Source organism: Coturnix japonica, chromosome 3 (genome assembly GCF_001577835.2).
Source record: "Coturnix japonica isolate 7356 chromosome 3, Coturnix japonica 2.1, whole genome shotgun sequence".
Lineage (NCBI taxonomy): Eukaryota > Metazoa > Chordata > Aves > Galliformes > Phasianidae > Coturnix > Coturnix japonica.
This window is the reverse complement of record NC_029518.1, coordinates 77,959,263-77,979,913: the sequence shown is the minus strand read 5'-3', so window position 1 is coordinate 77,979,913 and position 20,651 is coordinate 77,959,263. Positions and strand designations below refer to the sequence as shown.

Here is a 20,651-nt window from a genome sequence, read left to right as displayed (position 1 = left end):
AGACACCATGCTGAAAACATGTTTAATGTGATTTAAGGATTTAAAACAATCTGTGCATTTTTTAAGGTGTAAACTTCATAATTAATCCCTGAAGGTATCTAGGCAACAACTTAAATTTGGGTTAATGAACTACTATGCATGATTTCCACCCTGAAATATACTGCTCTCTTTCTCCAAATGACTTACACAATAGAAAAGTATACGAATAATTGGACGGGTATGACAACTGAAATATAATGATGATATATTAGATTATTATATGCTACTTTATAAAAAGAAAAAAGGAATAATTACTGCAAAGTCTTCAGCCTACAGATAGTAGCAATCCATTTTAAGCTAGATTTGTGTGCAAAATGCTAACAGATTGTAACTCAAAACCTCTTGTTAAGAAGGATGCATTTTAGGTTGAACATCTCTGTTACCAATCATATCACCTTCCAGCACATTTCTGTGTAATTTACAGTGACTATAGCTTTTCCAGACCCATGCTCTAAATAATGATGAAGAAAATAAACTAAAGCTGTGAATAGCTGCTGGGATAAAACTGTCATCAAGAAAAATAGAAAAAAGATCATTTGTTGGACAGCAATTGTGCATCTTGAACAAATGCTGCTCACCTATATTTCACTAACAGCATCACACTACTCAAGATTCTGTTCTTATTATCACTGTTGTCTATTGGGGGCTTTACCTATTTCCCTGCTGTTGTCTTACAACCTAATATAGGTACGGAGTAAAAGCAATTGCCCTTAGCACTCTCCCCAACTTATAGAAATCCACAGTATAATGAGAGAAGACAATTACATATGAATTAACGATACATCTAGGAGAACAATATTCACCATATGGTAAACTGAGGGTTTAGAAATGCATGCATTCATATATGTGTTCCCATACAAAAAACCTTATCTCTCACCTCCATAACTCCTGATGACACTGAAACTAGGTTATGAAACTTCATATCCTATTAGCAGCCTTAAAGGAAACAGGAAAAAGACATCATGACCAGCGCTTCTCCACTGAAGGGTCCTATATGCCTCAGCGATCTTGAGAAAATTCTGGAGAGAGATTATTAAATAACAGTCCTTCACAGAAAAATCCTTATAACTTCCACTTTGAGTAACTGTTCAAATAATACTCTTCATCTGAGTAACTGTTTTCTGCCTAGGACATTTCAGCATGGGGGATTCCTGAAATACTCCCTCCAATTGGACTTTTTCAAAACTTGATTGCATTTCTGTCACAACACATTCTGCCGTGAGAGACAAAAACCGCCAGCAGTTCTTTTATGCACAGACACACAAGATACGTTATAGTAGTTTATGTGCTAATACATATAGAAGTGGTCTAGGTGAAGAAATGAGTAGGATACCCAAAACCAAATACAACTATTTCATACAGTCCAATTCAAATATGACAACCACATTAGAAAACAATAGTAAGAGCAAGTACAGTCAGTCTTCTATGTAACTTCTCTACAGAGCAATGACATAGTTTCTTATTTGATTAACAAATGCCTTACTAGGGTAACATGAGAAGAAATCTATTAGAAATGCTGACCTCCAAGCCACATGAACTTTCCAAAGCATTCAACATAGCTAAACTGATGGACATATGGAGAAGGTGACCTGAATACAAGGAAACACAGTACCCCTTACTGAATACTCATGCCTTGCGGAATAATACAAATCAGGCCTTGATGCCTCTTATCCTTTACCTCATAACTTCTAAGCACTATCAGCTGAAGAAGGTAAGAAGTAATACCAATTGTAACCCCTACGAGCACTCCAAGACTGTAGTTTAGTTGGATATGACTATTATGTTGTAATAATACAGACATAACTATTATGAAGAAGAGTCTGTCAAGTAAAGGAAACACTTCTAAAGTCTTTTTTGTTGTTGTTGTTTTGTTTTGTAAAGACTTGTTATTTAGTAATAGAGTATTGTAGTCAGGTATACGAACAGTATTGATACTGGCTAATAAATAAATGAAATAAAGGATAACTACTACTAGAAATAATGGCATCAGCTTTCAAGGTGTTGTCATGAAATAGTTTTTATTGTTCCAAAACTGGCATAGAGAAACGCTAGAAGACTCCATGGATTATGAATGATACTAATGTACCCACTTCAAGCCTTGAGCAGCATTCTGTTATTATAATTCAGGATAACCTGAGGAGGACCCTAGTTGAAGGAAAAACAGCTTCTTGTGTGTGTGTGTGTGTGGTTTTAAGGTCACTTTATCTTTGTATCTTGTAAGGTTATTATGTTATAGAAATTCAATTCAAATTTTGTATCTTTGTCCAAGACAGTCTTTTTTTGAACAATGATGTACTAATTCTCCAGCAGAACAGCAGGTAATTCTTAAGTCTGATGATTCTTTACAAGTAACACATAGATATTTCACATAATACACATCCTCAATAGGTCTTCCCTAACTAAAAACAGACAAACAAAAAACCCACACAAAAACAAACAACCACAGAATCACCAACATTGAAAAAGACCTTCAAGGTCATTCAGTCCAACCATCTACATATTACCAATATTTCCCAACAAACCACATTCTTCAGTACAACACCTAAATGTTTCTTGAATGCCTACAGGATGAGGAGATGACTCCACCATCTCCCTTGGTAGCCCATTCTAGTACCTGACCACTTTTTCTAAGAAGTTATTCCTAAAGTTAAACCTGAATCTCCCCTGGTTAAACTTCTTTGTATTCTCCCCAAGTTGTCTACCCCTTCTTCTACAAGAAATAGATTCTCTTTTTCTCCTGGAGCCTCAGGACAAACTCCATGTTTATCTATGTTGGAGTTTGTAAAGTAAGAAAGTAGGAGATAATACAAGAATGGTGGTATAATAGATAGCCAAAGGTTATCTATAGGAGAAACTCACCAATTCTGAGGCCTTCAATCTAGATGGAAAATGCTGAGGCTGATCACCCAAACTCCACAAAAGAGCAATCTCCAAAAAGAGATGCTGTCATTAGGTTACTCTATTTAAATTGGTTAATTAATGGAAACTCGATGACCCACGGTTGGACTCAGTGATCTTTGAGGTCTTTTCCAACATGAGTGATTCTGTGATTCTATGATTTATGGACATGAACATACAGGATGGTGACTTAATGTACACTAATCTAGCTGTACACACAATCATGAATTTGGCTGACTTTATAAGATCCAAAAAGCCAGGCTTAACAGTTAAAAAAAAGAATCAGTTTTCTATCTTTCTAAAAAATGAACCTGAATGAATGTTGTTACTGGAAAGAAATAAATTAACACAATTTCTTAGCACCTCATATCCAGACATTCCAAACTCAGATTAAAATATTAACCATGTGATTTTTTGTTCTGTATTCAAAAAAAATGACAGAGTGAAGGTTTCTTTAAACTATCATCAAAATCTGTTCTGTGAGGTGACCTCAGATAATCTCTCAGTGATGAGCTCCCCAAAACAGGCATTCAGAACAGCTGATACTCTTTCCTGTTTATTCCTCACTCAACCACTCCAGTCACAACTAAATATCATCATTTTTTCCCCTCACTTACGTGATTTTCACTGCTTGAGGTCTAGAAATCTATCAGTAGTAGGTAGGTCAGTATGTTTGGCTAGGAGCATAGGAATAATGTTCTAACACATATTACAGATAGCTCATTATTCATCTTTTGCAGTACCAATCTTGTGATTTTACTGTAATATCCATAAAGTACACAGTTACAGCCCTTAATGGTTCCTGTCAGAGAACATATAAAATCCAATGAAAGCATTATCTCTGTGAATGATAATTAGTAAAAAGAATATGGCACATTTATCATTTCTTACACACCCATTACCTATGATACAACACACAACAAACAGTACCAGCTACAGTATTTGTCAGGATTTCTAAGGAGGTGAAATTCTTACAAGAATGTATGCACTACTTCTATAGTTGGACAAATATGTATCAACATTTTTTGAGTACTTCTGTATACATTTAAACATCACAATGGACTTGAAAAAGGATAGCATTCAATTTATTTTCCTGATATCTTTTGTTTTAAGGCCATATCAAATACAATCCCTTTTCTGGATGCAATGCCATCACAAAATCTGATTAGGCTGTGCTGTAATTCTTGAAAATGATATTGCATAGTATTTCTGGGAATTGAGTCAAATCATTCTAGAATGACTGGTATTAAAATGGCACTTACTAGTATTTCAACACCCACACTAAAATTTTAGCTGTGGCAGCTTCTCAGATTTAAGCACAATTGAGCTAAGATCATGTATAAAGATCACATTTAACAAATTTTGTGCACAGCTTGCACATTTAAATGTGCAATTTAATTTAAAGTACTATTTACACTTGGATCCTTGCTTTTCCTGCATGCTCTGTTTTCAGCAAGTTACTTTTCACACTAATTGAATACTAAATCTGCAAACCTGAGAACAGAAAAAAATTGAATTTTTAAAAAACATTTTTAATAGAATCACCACTTCAATGACAATATTAAAAACACAGAAAAGTTTGCTCTTTGATAATCTCTTTTTCTAAAGTTTGCTTTGATTTGGATTTAAGTGCTATGACATAACCATCAGAATTTGTTATTTCAACAGGTCTATTAAAAAAAAAGAAAAAAATATTATGCCAACAAGTTCTGAAACTGAACCACATTTTAACCACTGGTTAAAGAGCTGCACATTTTTAATGAATTTAAATATATCTTTTTCTTGATTATAAAGAACAGTAGTCAGGTCCTAGTACATCCAGCAATATCTATTAATACATAGTTATTAAAATTGAAGATAAATTTTTCTGTTTTGATTGCTACTTTGACTTTCCTATAAAAATATGATGTAACAAGTTTACGTCCAATGCTATTTTGATCATTTTGAGAAGCACAATGGCATTTTCTCTCATACTTATCGAAAGTAACATGAAAGATTTTCTAAGTGTGTCATTACTCATTCCTAATATCATGTGCAATCTGAAAAATTTCTCTGCTAGAAAAATAAAACAATTTGAATATAAGCTTTTTATTTTTTTTTCTTCACCATTGCATATTTTCATATAAGTGTTAGAAAAACAAACCACATTACTGAATGTGAATCTTTTTCATATGCACTGAACTCCAGCTAATTTAGCGATACAGTCTTACGAAGAGTACAGGATCCAACATGTTCAGTCTCCCAAACTAGTCTTTCTAAACAATGGCATGTAGAAGCATGAATGAAAATAGTAATACCATCTGTTTCTGGAGTTTTTAATGTGTGAGCATCTTTAGTATTGACAGAATTAACATAAACAGTCTTCTGGGAGGAAGCAGGAAGCAGGATATCTCTGTACAAATCATTTTACTTAAGTAATATGGTGCAAATCCTAAAAATGTTTGAGGCAAGGACGAAGGTATCTGAGTCCAGGAGCAGAATTTTCAACTCTCATCTGGAAACCTATTTCTTTTTACATCTACTAAAATAAAAATTAATCTCTTTCATTAGTTTATCTTTGAGGAAGATCTGAACACAGAAGAGCTGAAAACATTAGTTTTGGACTGAATATGGATCGTAATAAGAAGTAACTAGGAATCAGATTCATAAAAAAAAAATACAACAACAAAACTGGAAGTTCTGGATAATGCTCCTCTGATTCTCTTAGTTTATTAAACAGACCAATAAAAGATCAGCGTAAGTGTAATCAGTCCAGCCATTTCAACATATCTGGTTCCTTTCTCACTCTACATATAAAGCTGAGATAGAAAACCCTACAGGAATTCTCAGAAGTTAACATGCACTGCTACTAGCATTACTTGAAGGCGTTTCAATGTTTTGAAATGGGAACTTATGTACAAATTTTACCTTTAATTCAAACAGCCCAAATCAGATTGTGTGAATCAGAAGCAAATTGTAGCTCTGAGCGAAAAACGTATAAACGTGCTTATAAGGAGACAGAAGACTACCTTAGATTAATTCCTTCAGTTGAAATCTGTTTCGATGTGTATTTCTGATACATGGGCACAAGGAGGCACAAGAATCATTTCTAGTACATGACAGTGGAAAGAATCACCATGACTACCCTTTGAAATAGGAATAAGAAAAAAGGCACAACTACATTTTAAGAGTCTCCATGGTCTTCAGTTGAGTTGTTTTTATAAAAAACAGTCAGTCATAATGACTGATGATATATACAAAAAAGGAACCATGGCATATGTTAAATAATTTACCTGCTCTTTTAAACAGCTGCAACATATGAAATTCTATCACATATCAAGTTCCACTATCAAATTTTCTTTTACTTTCCACAAAGCTAAGCTAGAACTCATTTTATACTTTTTAAAAAGACATTTACAACCTTTTCAGATGAACTGTGGGAGACATTTTAGATTTAATTTTTAATTTGATGTATCAGTTCTTGAAATCTTACAAAGAAATGCTCAGTTCTCCAGTGAGCAGAAAACAAACAGATTCTAAAATATGGTTTAAAATATTACTTTTCTAGTTCATGGTAATAAAGCTATTTTCCAAACAAAATCCCCAATTCCAGAAATATATTTATTATGCTGCCAGGTACCAAAACTGAAAATTTAACTTCCTCACATATTTGATGCACATGGAATTCACTGTGGTCGGAATCTGAAGACAAGTGTCTCTCTATTGAAATTTATTGCTAATTGAGTTTGATTTTTCAGTCTGAGTTAATTGATTAACATTAATGGACCCATCTGCTGCACCAATACAAGGAGAACAAAAACAGTAAGAGTAATCACTGTGAGAATAGTTTGAGACACTGGAAACATGATTGTTTGTGGGAGCAATTAACTTTGAGATTGAAGTCTTCACGACAAAAAAACAAACTTGTCTATGTCTACATTTTCTTTATACAATTTAAAACAAATGCATTAATCAACTGCCACTAGAGTTGCGGCTCACAATTGTCAAATCACCGGTAAAGTGATCTTATGAATTTATTTCCCACACACAGATGTGTCTTTTTAATTAACGTTAGGCTTGGTTTGCAACATCTGGCTCACACGAAGAGGGGGCAACACAGAATATTTAGCGCTTCCAAGGTTAATCTCTCTCCAAATTTTTAATTCTCTCTCCCAGCTGCTGTTGTATAGCAGCTTTTCCTTCTTTTAAGCTTTCTCTCTTGCTCATGGCTTACCTCTAGAAGCAGTAGGTCTTTTTTGGAGCCAGCTGGAGCCTACCCTTATCTACATAGGGGCTGTTTCAGGACACTTCTTACAGGAGGCATCTCTTGTAGCCCTACCCACTATCTAAACCTTGCCCTGTACAACCAGCAATATATATTATTTTTGGTTCTTGTTGGCAGCAGTCATACATCTGAAGGTAACAGTGCTTAATTATAGTCCACACATACCACTCAAACACAAGAAATTACACACAGAATGCCTACTTCTGGTTTTTCAGTTCTACTCCACACATGACATGCTGTGACTTACAACAAGATTCCTATACATCTGAATAATACTTTATCAAATAGCCGATAGAAGAAAGCAACTAATAAACTGTTGTGGAACTAAGGGAGAGACTTTTACTTTTAGTTGCAAGAGTTTGTAACCAAAGCACTGAAGAAAGAAGGTGGTAAGTTCTACAGCTTTAAAATTGGATCTGTCTACTACGTAGAATTTGTGGATTGTGTATGATTACTAAATAGATTACTAAAATAGTATTATCAGTAATTGCCTGGAAGGAAGAGTGTACAGCACATCATGCCTTTTAGGAGAACCTTCATCTACTGAAACACTCAGTTTATTTCTTAAGACAACAGATTCAGATGAACAAGATTTGTGGATTGTTCAGGTTCAGATTAAAGGTGTTCTGGAGCCAGACCTGCCAAGGCTGATCAGAAGGTATGCAAGTTATTGCTTTTCCACACTTTTTCAACCTGATGAAAACTGCAGAAAACAGGATAAGCAAAGAATAAAGTGAAGCATACCCCAAAGGGGTTTCTGGCCTTGGCGTTGTCAGAGAATGTGTATAATGCCTGCCAGCAAAAGCAAATTTACCTTCCAACTTGTCACTCTGTTTACATCCTCTACAAAGAAATTGGAGAAGATAGGTACATGAATCGTCAGGAGTGAAACTTGTAGATGTGACACTTGCATAAATTTCATCACTTCTCAGAGAAGGAGAAGTAATTTATTTTTCTCTTTGTTCATTACACAGTATACAATGATGGAGTCTGCATCAGGATGAAGCATCAGGACTTTAGAATGCAGGAATTGCTTCCCTGAAGATCCCTAGCTAGTGATCTATCCAAATGGGACTTCCATATCCCAAGAGATAATTGGTTTTGAGACAGCTAGAGGAACAATCAGTACCTGAAAAAGCAATCCCTGTTCTGGTAAGTGAATGGCTGAAGTCAGAGCTGCAGAACATGAATACTTTTTGAACACACTTGGCACGCTTAAAAAAAATCCATCAAATGCCAAGTTCTCAAATGCCAAGTCCCTTAAGCAGTGACCAAATTACTATGGTTTAAAAAGCTACTATGCTTCAACTAAACCATCACTCAATTGAACCACCATTCTTTTTGTGTTTAGCCTACAACACTTCTGGATCCTATTTCTGCTTTCACTGAATCACACGATCTTAAAATGGCTTAGACTGGACATTAAAGATCATATAGTTCCAATGCCCCTACAGTGGACAGAGTTATCACCCATAAGATCAGGTTGCTCAAGGCTCCATTACAGGACCTTGAATACCTTTGGGGATGGGGCATCCCCAGCTTCTCTGGGCAGCCTGTGCCACCCTATGAATGAAAAATTTCTTCCTAACATCTAACTTAAATATCTCCTCCCAGAGAGTGACAAGCCATTCCCCCTTGTCCTATCTCTATCATACCATACAAAAGGTCAGTCTCCCTCCTGTTTATAGTAGTAGAAAGTTGCAATGAAGTCTCTTCAGAGCCTCCTCTTCTCGAAGTTAAACAAACACACTTCATCAACCTTTCTTCTTAAGAGGTGCCTCAACTCTCATCTAGACACCTTCCACATCTTTATTGAGCTGGGGACTTCGGTTCTGGGTACAGTACTCCAGATAGCAATGGCAGAGTAGAGGGGGACAATCACTCCCTACTCCCTACTACTCCCTATCTTTCTCATGACATAGCCAAACACACTGTTGGCCTTCTGGGCTGCAATTGCATACTGCTGACTCATGTCCAGCTTTCCACCCATCAGGACTTCCAAGTCCTTCTTTGAAGGGCTGCTCACAGTCAATTCTTCTCACAGTCTCTGCACATATCTGGGATTGCTCTTACTCAAGTCTGACTCACTGCTAGTACAGTGGAGGAATTTTGCTTCTCTGACCCTCATCTAGAGGTTCAACGACAACCTAGAGGTTCATCGTGATTCACTCTAACTTTCAAAGATACTTTGATAATACTGTTCGGTAAGGGTACAGGCCTGGCAAGATACAGAGTTGTCAGACAGAAGGAGGAGTTGCTATGTGATTTTGTTTTACCTATGAAAATAGTCTGAACTGGTCACCAGGCCAGGGACCTAGCTGATCCTGAAGGAGTTTTAGCAGCAACTCAATACACATGCAGCATGTACATTGTAGTTACATTTTATATTTGCTGTAACATAAGCAACAAAGTTGTAAAATTTCTTTGCTTAGGCGTGAAATTTAGGTTATTGCTTATTACACAGAAAATAATAATAATTTATATTAAGGACGAACCTGCCAGCTACAAAGAGATTATAAAACGATAAGTCTTACCTAGTGCAGGTTCCACCATTGCGACAGGGATGGTAATCACATATTGGAACATTGCAGTTCTCAACGTTCCTTCCTCCAAGTGCATCATCTATGATGAACAATTCTTTGTTGTTTACTTGAAAATCTCTAATGCATCCTTTATAGCCATGTATTTGCCCAGCACATTCAGGAACCTGTTTGTGAGCAGGAACATTCCCAAGAAACGTTGATCCAAAGGTGATCTGCAGAAATAAGAGAAACATCAGAATAGAATATAGTTTGTGATGTTACTATGAAATAATGGAAAACTAATAACAAGAAATAAAGGACATAGCCATTACTTGAAGATGGCCAAAAACTATGATGTTGGGTTGAAGGATTTTTTAAAATATGTTAATATTTTATTTTTTATTTTACATCATATACATGGACTTTTATGAAAAACTGTGTAGTAGCATATGTTCCACGAAAAACAAATTACAATTTCTAGCCTTATCCACAAAGAACATGGTAAGTTTTTCCTTGTGTTTCCATCATTGTACAACCATGAGTTTTATGATCTTGATTAAGAGCTGGCACAGGAACACCAAGATAAAGGAGTGATATAATCAAGATTTTACATTTCTTGAATGAGTGACAAAAAATGGACCAGGCCACTATACTGAGGACCAGGGAAAATGGAAAGTTTTAGTAAATTCTGGAGTCACAAATGACTAGAACGACTTTGATGCCAAAGAAACACCCACAACTACTTCATACTGGGACTGACCCAGTAATATCAGTGCTTCTGGGCTACTTGATCTAGGAGATAAATCCTTATACATCACTTATAAAAGTTCTTTTAAGTGACTAATTAAGTATGGCTAATTCCACTTATAAACCTGGTGCTTGACTTTCTGGAGTTCTGACACTGGGTTTCAACATGACTAACTTATTTTGCCAAATGTCTGTTAAGAACTGAAAAGACCATATATAAATATAAATATTTATATATTTAAATTTAAAAATCTAAATAAATTTAAATAAATTTAATTTAAAATATTTAAATAAATATATTTATATTTATATATTAAATATAACAACTGTATCATTCTGAGATGCACTTACATGTACAATACAACCAATCCAGAAACTGAGTGAAAGCTAGCCAACTATGAATAAGTCAACAGAATAGCAGATATATCATAGGATGTGTAAAGTGAGGAGATCATTTACACAAGGAGATAACTTGTAGTTAAGGAACCCTCCACTATAATGTCCATACACCAACTGTAAGATTTAGGAGCAAAAGGAGGAAAATACCATATCGATTTGTCTAGATTTCACATATCGATATGACTCTTTGCTCTTCTCATATAGCTTTTATCATTGCTTGAGCAATGCTGCTGACAATCTAAAGTGAAATTTGGAGATACAATGAACACGAATGTCGCCCTTTACAATGCCTTTCATTTAGAAAGAAAATAAGAAAAAAAAAACAAAACCCAAAACTCTACATCTCTTAGAGCACGTATAAAATTAAATCAAATTTTTCATGTGGAAGTAATTCAAAGACATCAGCTCAGTGCTTGTCAAATTCATTTCATGTCACTTGACTCTCTCCCCTATCAAACATAACTATAAACTAGCATAGATTCAGACAAAATTTGTAGGTAGCATTTTCAGACAGACATTTTCTCTCAGTTTGTGAACCTGTTATAAGAATTAAGCAAAGCACTGGACTGGAATGTAAAACGTCTATGAAAAAAAAAAAAAAAGTGTATGTAACACTTCTCTTGCAACATAATCTTTTATTACTGGACTTATTTTACAAAAGCATTGACCTGGGGGCAGATCCAGTGAACCACAGAATAAGTTCACTTGGCTCTGCTCAGTTTCTCGCATCAATGGTTTTTATCATAATATGTTAGATGTTCAAACTCACACTAGTACACCATAATACACATTTCTTTCTGTAAAGGTCCTGCTCTGAGTTAAACAGACAAAACCAGAATCTATTTTAAGGAAGCACACAGGAAGAATTTCTGTAAATCTTGTTAATAACCTAATAGACCTAGCATAACATTATAGTAACTTTATGGTAACATTCTTAATGTTTCCATGTTAATTATAAGAGACTGGGAAATGTTTTTACACTAAAAGAGGTGAGAATTCGGTTAGATTTAAGGAGCAAGTTTTTTACTCAGAGGGCGGTAAGGCACAGGCACAGGCTGCCCAGAGAAGCTGTGGATGTCCCATCCCTGGAAGCATTCCAGGCCAGGTTAGATGGGGCTTGGACAGTCTGAGCAGAGAGGTTAGAACTAGGTGACCTTTTATGTCCCTTCTAACCTGAGACATTCTATGATTTTGTGGTTATGCTTAACTTTTCTAACACTAATATGTAAATGGCCCTTCCTCCTTTGGAGCCTGACTGGTAATGAGAATCAACTAACATTAAGGGGAAGAAATTCCTTAGTCGTCTTAAAGATAATATTTTTCTTTCATTGCTTGTATGCCACTGAAGAAAACAGGGGTTTAGGGAGTTTGGAAGCATTCATGTAAAGCATAACAGTTTTTCATAAGAATCCAACATTCATCCTTGTAAGAATGTATCTTAATTACGTGTATTTTGGTCCCATGAAATATCTTAGTGGTTATAGTACATTAATTGCACCCAGAAAGAACATCTTCTGTACTGCTTTTTTTCTGAGGGAATTAAGTTATTTTGGTCCAAGACTGCTCTGGACCAAAATATTGGACAAATATGAACTGTGCTAAGACCAGAACATCCACTTCCAAAATCCATATGAACTGAAACACAACTTTGGATTCACACAGAAAGAATCAGAAAAGAGTTGTGGACAAGATACATTTCTTGATTAGGGGCAGAAAGATTCTTCTGTATCATCTTGATGCATGGTATCAAAGATAACAGCGGCCTGTAAGTTTTTCTTTTAGTGAGGTATCGTTTACTTCTTTACATGTGGTGCTTTACGTGTGATTTAGCAGAGGGATGTTAGAGTTAGGGTACTATGGTTAGGCTGTGGTTGGACTTGATGATCTTCAAGGTCTTTTCCAACCTGGCTAATTCTATGATTCTATGACCATGCACTGACAGGTCCTTTCCACAGATTCTCTACATAGAAGCTGTAAACAATGTTAGATTCATATTCTGTGAGTTATGGGCCCTAGACATAAAGGGGGAGACAAGCATCATTCCCCTTCTTCAGAACATCAGGTTGGTCACCTAGAAAATACGAACAGAGAAATAATTTGGGCAATAATGATATCTAACTCAATTCTATCAGACTGAGCAAACACCCAGATAACGACTAAGAAGAATCAGAGAAGAAATTCTATTTCTGACAGCACATGCCAGGCAATGTACATAATAATTAGTCTATCTACGGTTAATTGTCCTGTATTCTGGTGAACAAACTTAGTGAATGTTCAATCTCAGTTCAAATTCTCAAGTACAAAACAACGTAAAACATACTATGCAGGAATCTTCTGATACTTGAACACAGAACAAAGAAAGGTGACAAAGTGGAGACAAAGCAAAACAGAAAAACCCATGATATAGGAAAGCTGGCATATGGCAGATTTAGGGTGGCCAGTTTCAAAATAGAGAGAATCATGTTTACAGTACTGTTCAGAAGGTTCTGACTTCAAGTTAAGTCAGTGACGATACATAACTGTCTATCCCTAGACAGAGCAGATCGCAAATAAAAAATAACAAGAATTACTGTTGAACTGTGTCTTAATTGTCCCTAACAACACTGTGGCTTAATACACTGACACTGCAGCTACTTTATTTTTCCTCTTGAAGTATCAGCATCCTTTTCATGGACATTAAGCAGCTGAAATAGATGTTTCAGAGTCAGGTAAGCTGAAGAAATCATTGGAAATATTGTGGATGTTTTCTGTGAAATGACATGTTAAAGAAAATATAATGATATCTGCGTGTTCAAAGCAAGCAGCTGCTTTTTTTTTTTTATGCTTTTCAGACTCACCTGAGATGCCTGATATGAGAAATGGAGTCTGTGTTGTACAGGAGGATTTCTGTCTGCAGCCATTTCAATCATGCAGTAACCTTCAGGACTGCTAACAGGCAACATATAGCTAGAAGGAAACAGAGAATCTCATTACTGTTTATGCTACTGACAGAGGAGTATTCAAACCTCACACAGCACAGGCAAGGTGAAAAAGATGCTTCTACCTCATGATAGATGACAGTTTTTTGGACAATAATAACTCTAGTTTCATGCTTACATTAATTATTGAAGAAAAAAAAGATGTAAGTTTCTTCTTTTAATGTCTTTCTTCTATTTGCTTTCCTACTACTCCTGACGCTAGTGTTTGAAATGTACACAGAGACAAAGAAGAAAGAGATCTTTACATGTGTAAGTGGGTACTGATAAATGTTAAGTGCTAACTGTAGCTGACATGTGCTCTCCTAAGTGTATAGGACTATTGGACAAATATCTTTGATGCTGAATGATGCTGAACTCCCTTGGTGGAAATTTCCTTTTCCTGCTCTACAGGGGAAACAGACATGGAGTAAGAAATGAAAGGCTGCAAAACTCTTAGTAGCAAGATTATATAGTGATATCGTTATCGCTACTTGAGAAGCGTGCTCTTCATGTAAACTCTGGTACTGCGCTTCACAAATAAAGAATATAATGCTAAGGGAAATTTTTAAACTAACCACTAGAGAACATTCAGTCAGACTCCAAGGACTCTAGGTTTTTTCTATGATGACGTATAATAAAATGTTGTAATGAAATTAAATCCAACAAGATGGTTTTCAAATATGTCTTTTTTAAATATATTTTTTGAATATTTCAAAAGGAAATTTTGGTGAATATTAGCGAAGCAGTAGCAGAATAGGAGAATATTGGTTGATAGGTTCTTTAAAACGAAGCTTTGATAATCCTGGAGAGGTGCTTCCCACTTATACACCCAGTTTGAATTTTCAAATACTTTGAAAAGAAAATGTGATAGGCCTCCTTTTGGGAAGCATGATAGGGTTTACTGAGTATGTGCACAACAGGACATCAAACTCTGCTCAGTCCTATCTACACAATTAGGTTTCATGAGTAATGCCCTTAGCAAGAAAAATGCTGTTTTCTTAACAAATTTTGTAAAAGATCTGGAAAAAATAAATAAATATATATTATATATATTTAGTTGGACTGCCAAATTATCCATGATTTTAGCTGGGCAAGGACAATGGCAGGAATCCAATAAACTCTTTTGTGTTTGTGCAAATGAACTGTCATGTCAGGTCACAAATATATGAAGCAGTTAATATATTTTAACACCCATTCTGTCTTGAACATTGCAAGTATATATTACTACTCCTAGAATGGCATACTTCAGCACTGCCAAAGATAAATTTACCCAAATAAATGAGTAAATTTACATGTGGATGAACCACATCAAAACCTACAATGCTCTTGTATGCTGATGTTTTCACAAATCACCACCCATTTTTCTGCTGATTATCTCATGTTTTGCCTTTAGTTTTGCTTTTCTACTTGTGTCTACAGTTTTATTATTCTATCATCCTATGTGCAAATTCAGCATCTAGAGTCTCAGCTCTGAAGTTACTGGGAACACTGTGTTAACATAAGTGGATTTAGCATTAGGCCTCTAATGAATGTGAGTACATTACTAACATTTAACTGTAGTGACATCTGAATGAGCAGATAAAAACAGTGCATGTTCTAACACAAGCCACATAGGCAGTATGTCTATATCAGCAGGTGATGCATCTATATTAATAAATTCTGATTTTCCAATGGCTATATTGCTCTAGTTCCAGAGTTACTTCAGACAGTGCTAACTCACTGACTCTTCTCTGCACTATGTTGCATAGACTTGAAACATACCACATTATTTCACCTTTCTAAGTAGGCAGAACTTTTTATACATCATTGCTCTTAGAACTGTTTAGAAGACTGTGATATTTGAGTGGCATAATCACATATTCAGATGTGACCCTGACTCCTAGACTATTCAAATGAGTTCAAAAAATACTTAACATTTTTCTTTAATTTTAGATTAAAAATTACCAAGTGTATTTTAATAAGTATGTCTTATAAGTGTCTTTGAAGATAAATTACTTCTTATGTAATACAAAGTCATCATAACATTTCATTTTGAACATATGGACCCAGAAGCAATGTCTGATGTTCTGAACATCAGCTAATTCTCACAATTTCAAAAAACTCACATTTTGTAATGTGAGTTTAGTAAACAGAAGATTCTCCTCAATAAGTAATTGGGCATATTGAGAAGTTCTTTAGCAATTTTTTTTCTTTTAAATACTCAGAATAAGGACAAGTTTGAAGAAATTACTGCTATGTACTCTAATTTCCAGCCAATTATTGATATATAAAAAATACCTTGAATTTAATTTCTTGCTCCCATTAATATTTCTATTTCTGGGGATTCTCCCACAGTGTATAGAGGTAATTTCTCTAGTAAAAAGTAATTTAGCTCATTTACCATTCTTGTGGGGAAAACAAACTCATAAACTTTCCTTGATACTTATCAGTCAAAGCAGATTTTTGAGCACAGACCGAATATGCTCATGGCAATGCATTCCCTTTGCTTATGCCTCATGCCTGCTTTTCAAGAAGTTGTCTAAAGTCTGCATATAAATCAATTCAAAGTCTAACCCTACAAATCACATTTTATAATAGTCCAGCATACAGAGCACAAAGGCTTACATGGTGTAGTCATGTTCATAAACTGGAATGTTTTTCTGATGGGAAAGAAAACAACACTATGGTCTATGTCACTTTGATCCTCTTCAAGCAATTAGCCTACTAAGCTGAACTGAGCACTGTAAATTATCACTGTGAATGTCTTATTCACATATTCCCACTGATTTGAGTACATAATTTCTTTTGTTTTGATTCTTTGCTAAGGAAAATAAAAAAGTACAAAAATAACAATTGGTATAATAATCTTTGTAGATTATTCAGTGCTAAAATGTTCTTCATGTAGATAATCACAGGAATCTTAAATTCACATAAACGTTAACGCACTAAGACAGTCATCCTTATTCAGGCATACTTGAGCCTTTCAAGAAACGTCAGAAAAAAAAAAAAAGAAATAATAAATTACAAAGGCAAAAACAATACCTACAAGCATCATCTATTACACAGTGATTTTGAAGATCAGGCCTCCATTTCACAAAGGACATAAAGCTTTTTCCTTTTTTTTTTTTTCTTTTTCTTTTTTTGTTTAAGATGTGGCAATGAAAGCTTGAAGAAAAGAACCGATTAGTCTGATGTCAGCCAGCAGATTAGTGACTGAGCTGTGAAAATAAACCACAGGCTACAAGCAGCAATCCATTGTCCTGTATTTTGGAGTACACGTTAGGAATGCTGCCACTACTACCTTCAGCCTTTGCTCCTTTCTCTGCTAGAATTTCCAGGCAAATAATACATTAAATTTCTATCTGTTTTATGTCACAGAAATGGAAAATTGTCATTTCAAATGTGAGAAAAATGAATATTTTTCATGCTTACATTACCACAAAATTAGAACTGTTTGAGTTTGCTAGATTACTCAAATATGCTTAGAATAGCTTTTGAAAAGAGATGGAGCATGGAAAATTTAAGCCCAAAAGACAGCCTTCTGAGAAAGTTATGAAAATAGTGAAAAATGGCAATTAAACCAGAAACACTGTCTCCATCTTTACCACAGCATTTGAAATCATAAAACGCTAAAATACAGACATATGTAAGACATAATTATTCTAGTTAAAAAAAAAAAGAAAAAAGAGAAAAAAAAAAGTACTTGAAATGTTCTGCAGAAAAATGACCAGACATAAAATGTCACTTGAGCTAGTCTTACAACTTGATAAAATTTCTCTTATAATCCTAGATTAAATCCATTCTAATCTTGCAACTGGATAAACACAGCTGTATTATTACACACATCTCCTACAAAAATAAAATCCATTATTCACATTAGGAAAGATAAAACTGAAATGATGATTTATTCCCTTGACATTTTTTCCTCATTTTTCTAATTAACCTCCTATTATGAAACGCTGACTTCACATTAACAACACCTGAGATGAAAATGGCTAATCACTGACATCTTTACATTTTGAAGAATTTGTAGTTCACTTGTGCTTTTTCACTTGTTTAGATGCTGAAGGCATTTCAGTCCATCTGCCTCACATCTCAGTGGCATATTTCAGTTGCATTCAAAGCCAGCATATTTTTACCTCTAGAGATAGTGACAGAATAGAATGCAATATGATTCCTACTGCAGGATTATTTTATCAGGCACCAAAATTAGTCTGATTCATGCACATCACACTTGTAATGATATAAAAAGGTTTCATGAAGCAGAAGAGAACTGTGTGTGTGGGGAACAGGTATGGGAAATGGCTTTTCAAGGAGGGTGTATGGGAACGATAAATAGAGTATTTCTCATAGCAAGCTAAGTCTGGAGCCATGTGGAGCTGAACCTTTTCTTGTTAATGCTAATGTTCTTGTTAATGCCAAGGTATCTTTTTTTCAACAGACTTGAAATAAGGATAGGTTCAGCCTTCTTTTCTTCACTTGTCTTAAAATAACATGATTTTTTCTTTGCTGCTATGGATTTTAAGTAATCTCTCGTTAAGAACAAGAATTAACAAAGGATTTACTTCAGGGGCTATTTCTTTACAAAAGTCTCATTGACTTCAACAGATGCAAAGCAGAAGTTATATACAGTGATTAATGCCACTACTAGCTACATCTTTATTAAAAATATGAATGGACACTGAATTTCTAACAAAGTGCAATGTTTATGTAACGTCTGTACCTATGACTGAATTGTGCATAGTAAGTGTGAAATTAATTCACATTGGAAATGGCATTAAAACAAATCTTTTTGAACTAGCAAAGATTGAGGTACTTTTAAACCTAGCGTCACTTGCAAAATCTTGATCAAGCAATGGTTTTGGCTCATCAGCTACCTCTCCACACAAGGAACATACTCTTTTTCCTTCAAGCTGATCACCAGGTGGCACTAAAGGAGCACAGCAGAAAGTACGATCACAAAATTCATACTGACGTCTGGTCTAATCATCGGAAAGACTGGCTTAAGCCCTAATTGATAGCATGATTGCTTCAGCTTCCAGCTTATATCAAGGGAAACACTGTAAAGAGTCTTAAACTGATTACATATTTGACAATATCGATGAGAATAGGTCCAGAGAGTGGAACTTCTGGAATACTTTAAATTGCATCCATGCATTACAGTTATCTAATGTAATCATCTAAAAATGGTGCATCCATGGTCATGTAAACAAACTTAGGAAAATTTAGTTTAGAGCAGTTATGTTCTCTGTATAGTGTTGCAGGTGCAGCCACATTTCCAACAGTCTAAGGACAGACATAGCAAAATTAAAAGGTCAGATCAGTAGGTACAGAAAAATGGGGCATTATAAAGAGAATTGACCTTTGACTTTATGCAAGCTAAAGTTTATAGGAAGAATTTTTCCAAATGAATATCTCACATTGCTAAAAGACCGCGGTTTTGGGTCTCTTGAAAAATTATTACAAAACAATACTACTACTACCCTTTTTATAATGTCATTATTGGAAGATTACATTTAGAATCATTTGCTATTTTTTTCCTCCAAGCTGACATACACTAACTGAAATTAATAACAGATCATAGGGGAAAGAAAAAAATCCCTACAAAAAAACCAACCAAACAAAAAACAAACAAAAAAAAACAAACAAAAACACAAAATACCCCAAACTCTTCACTGCAAAAGTGTTGATATTAAAGAGACAATATAAAATTACTCCTGCAAAACACTGAAACAGCAGCTTCATTTACACCCTTGATTAACCAGAGCAGTTGTCAAGGGAACATCTAACCAGCTGTCAAGCAATACAGGAGATTTTTCAAGAACAGTGATTTTACTTTTGACTGAGCACATTCAGTTCACAAGTGTGAAAATGTGTACTGTCTTACAGTTTTAATAACCTCCTGGCACTTCTTTCCAAAACTGGAAAAAATTTATTTATCCTTAAAAATCTTTTTGTTATTAATAACAAAAATTAACTTCAGCATGCTGCTTCCATGGAAATGTTCACGTTTCTTTACCCTCTTCAATTTCAACAAGGTCGAATTTTTGTATTTTCTGCCACTTCCAATTAGAACACTAACAAGTAATAATTATAGAAATGAACACTTTATTTATTTTCTGTCTGACATTTTATCTGAAATCTATGAAATGTCTACTGTAACGTCCAGACATTCAACACCAAATTTCAGGTTCTCTAGTTGTTATGAAGTGACCTGGCTGTAAAAGCATACCAGTAGCAGAGAAAGAGAGATGAGGCAAAGGAGCAGACAAAAGCACAGAAGAGGGGAAAAAAAAACAAATGACTTTGACCCCTAATAGTGTCTTGCAGTACTAGTAATCTCCTGATGCCCTTTTTTAAAAGAAAAAGGCATTGGTGGGGGCGGAGGGGACACACTCAACTACTGGAATGTGTGATTTGTCAGAGGTCTGGGTTTAGGAGAGAAAAGAAATCCAAGCTCTGAAAAGGCTTTTCTGATGGGGCGAAAAATGCAAGTTTTGCTGATTGTCTGAGTGTTTTCTTAATTGGTATTTGCATAGGATTCAAGAGTTATTCTTCATTAGGTGTAGTAAAATTAACAGTCTTTGGCAGCGTTACAACAAACATTACATTTTCTATTAGGCTGACACATTCCTCATATTCTTACATTGAAGGCAACAGCCCTTCTCTTAGAAATGCTTAAAAATAAGTTCTACAATTTGTACATAAGTTATTCCCTTATTCTTTTATTGGTTTACTTAGAAAAATACATGAAGGTAGAGAAACGTCAGAAAAGGAGAAAGGTTTTAAGGACAGCATACATTAAAATGGACATCGTAATACATGTAAATACTTCTGGGGCCCTCG

At 35.0% G+C, this 20,651-nt stretch overlaps 1 protein-coding gene across 2 annotated transcripts in view; it reads right to left on the bottom strand.

The window, feature by feature from the left end:
- EYS (eyes shut homolog) overlaps positions 1-20,651 on the bottom strand; it is a 771,550-nt gene that overhangs the window by 88,859 nt on the left and 662,040 nt on the right. For both annotated transcript variants that reach the window (XM_015859149.2, XM_032443873.1), the window contains 2 exons: positions 13,707-13,815; positions 9,736-9,956 (listed from right to left, as the gene is read on the bottom strand). In XM_015859149.2, the coding sequence (XP_015714635.2) occupies positions 9,736-9,956; positions 13,707-13,815 (330 nt within the window). The remainder of the gene's footprint in view (positions 1-9,735; positions 9,957-13,706; positions 13,816-20,651) is intronic.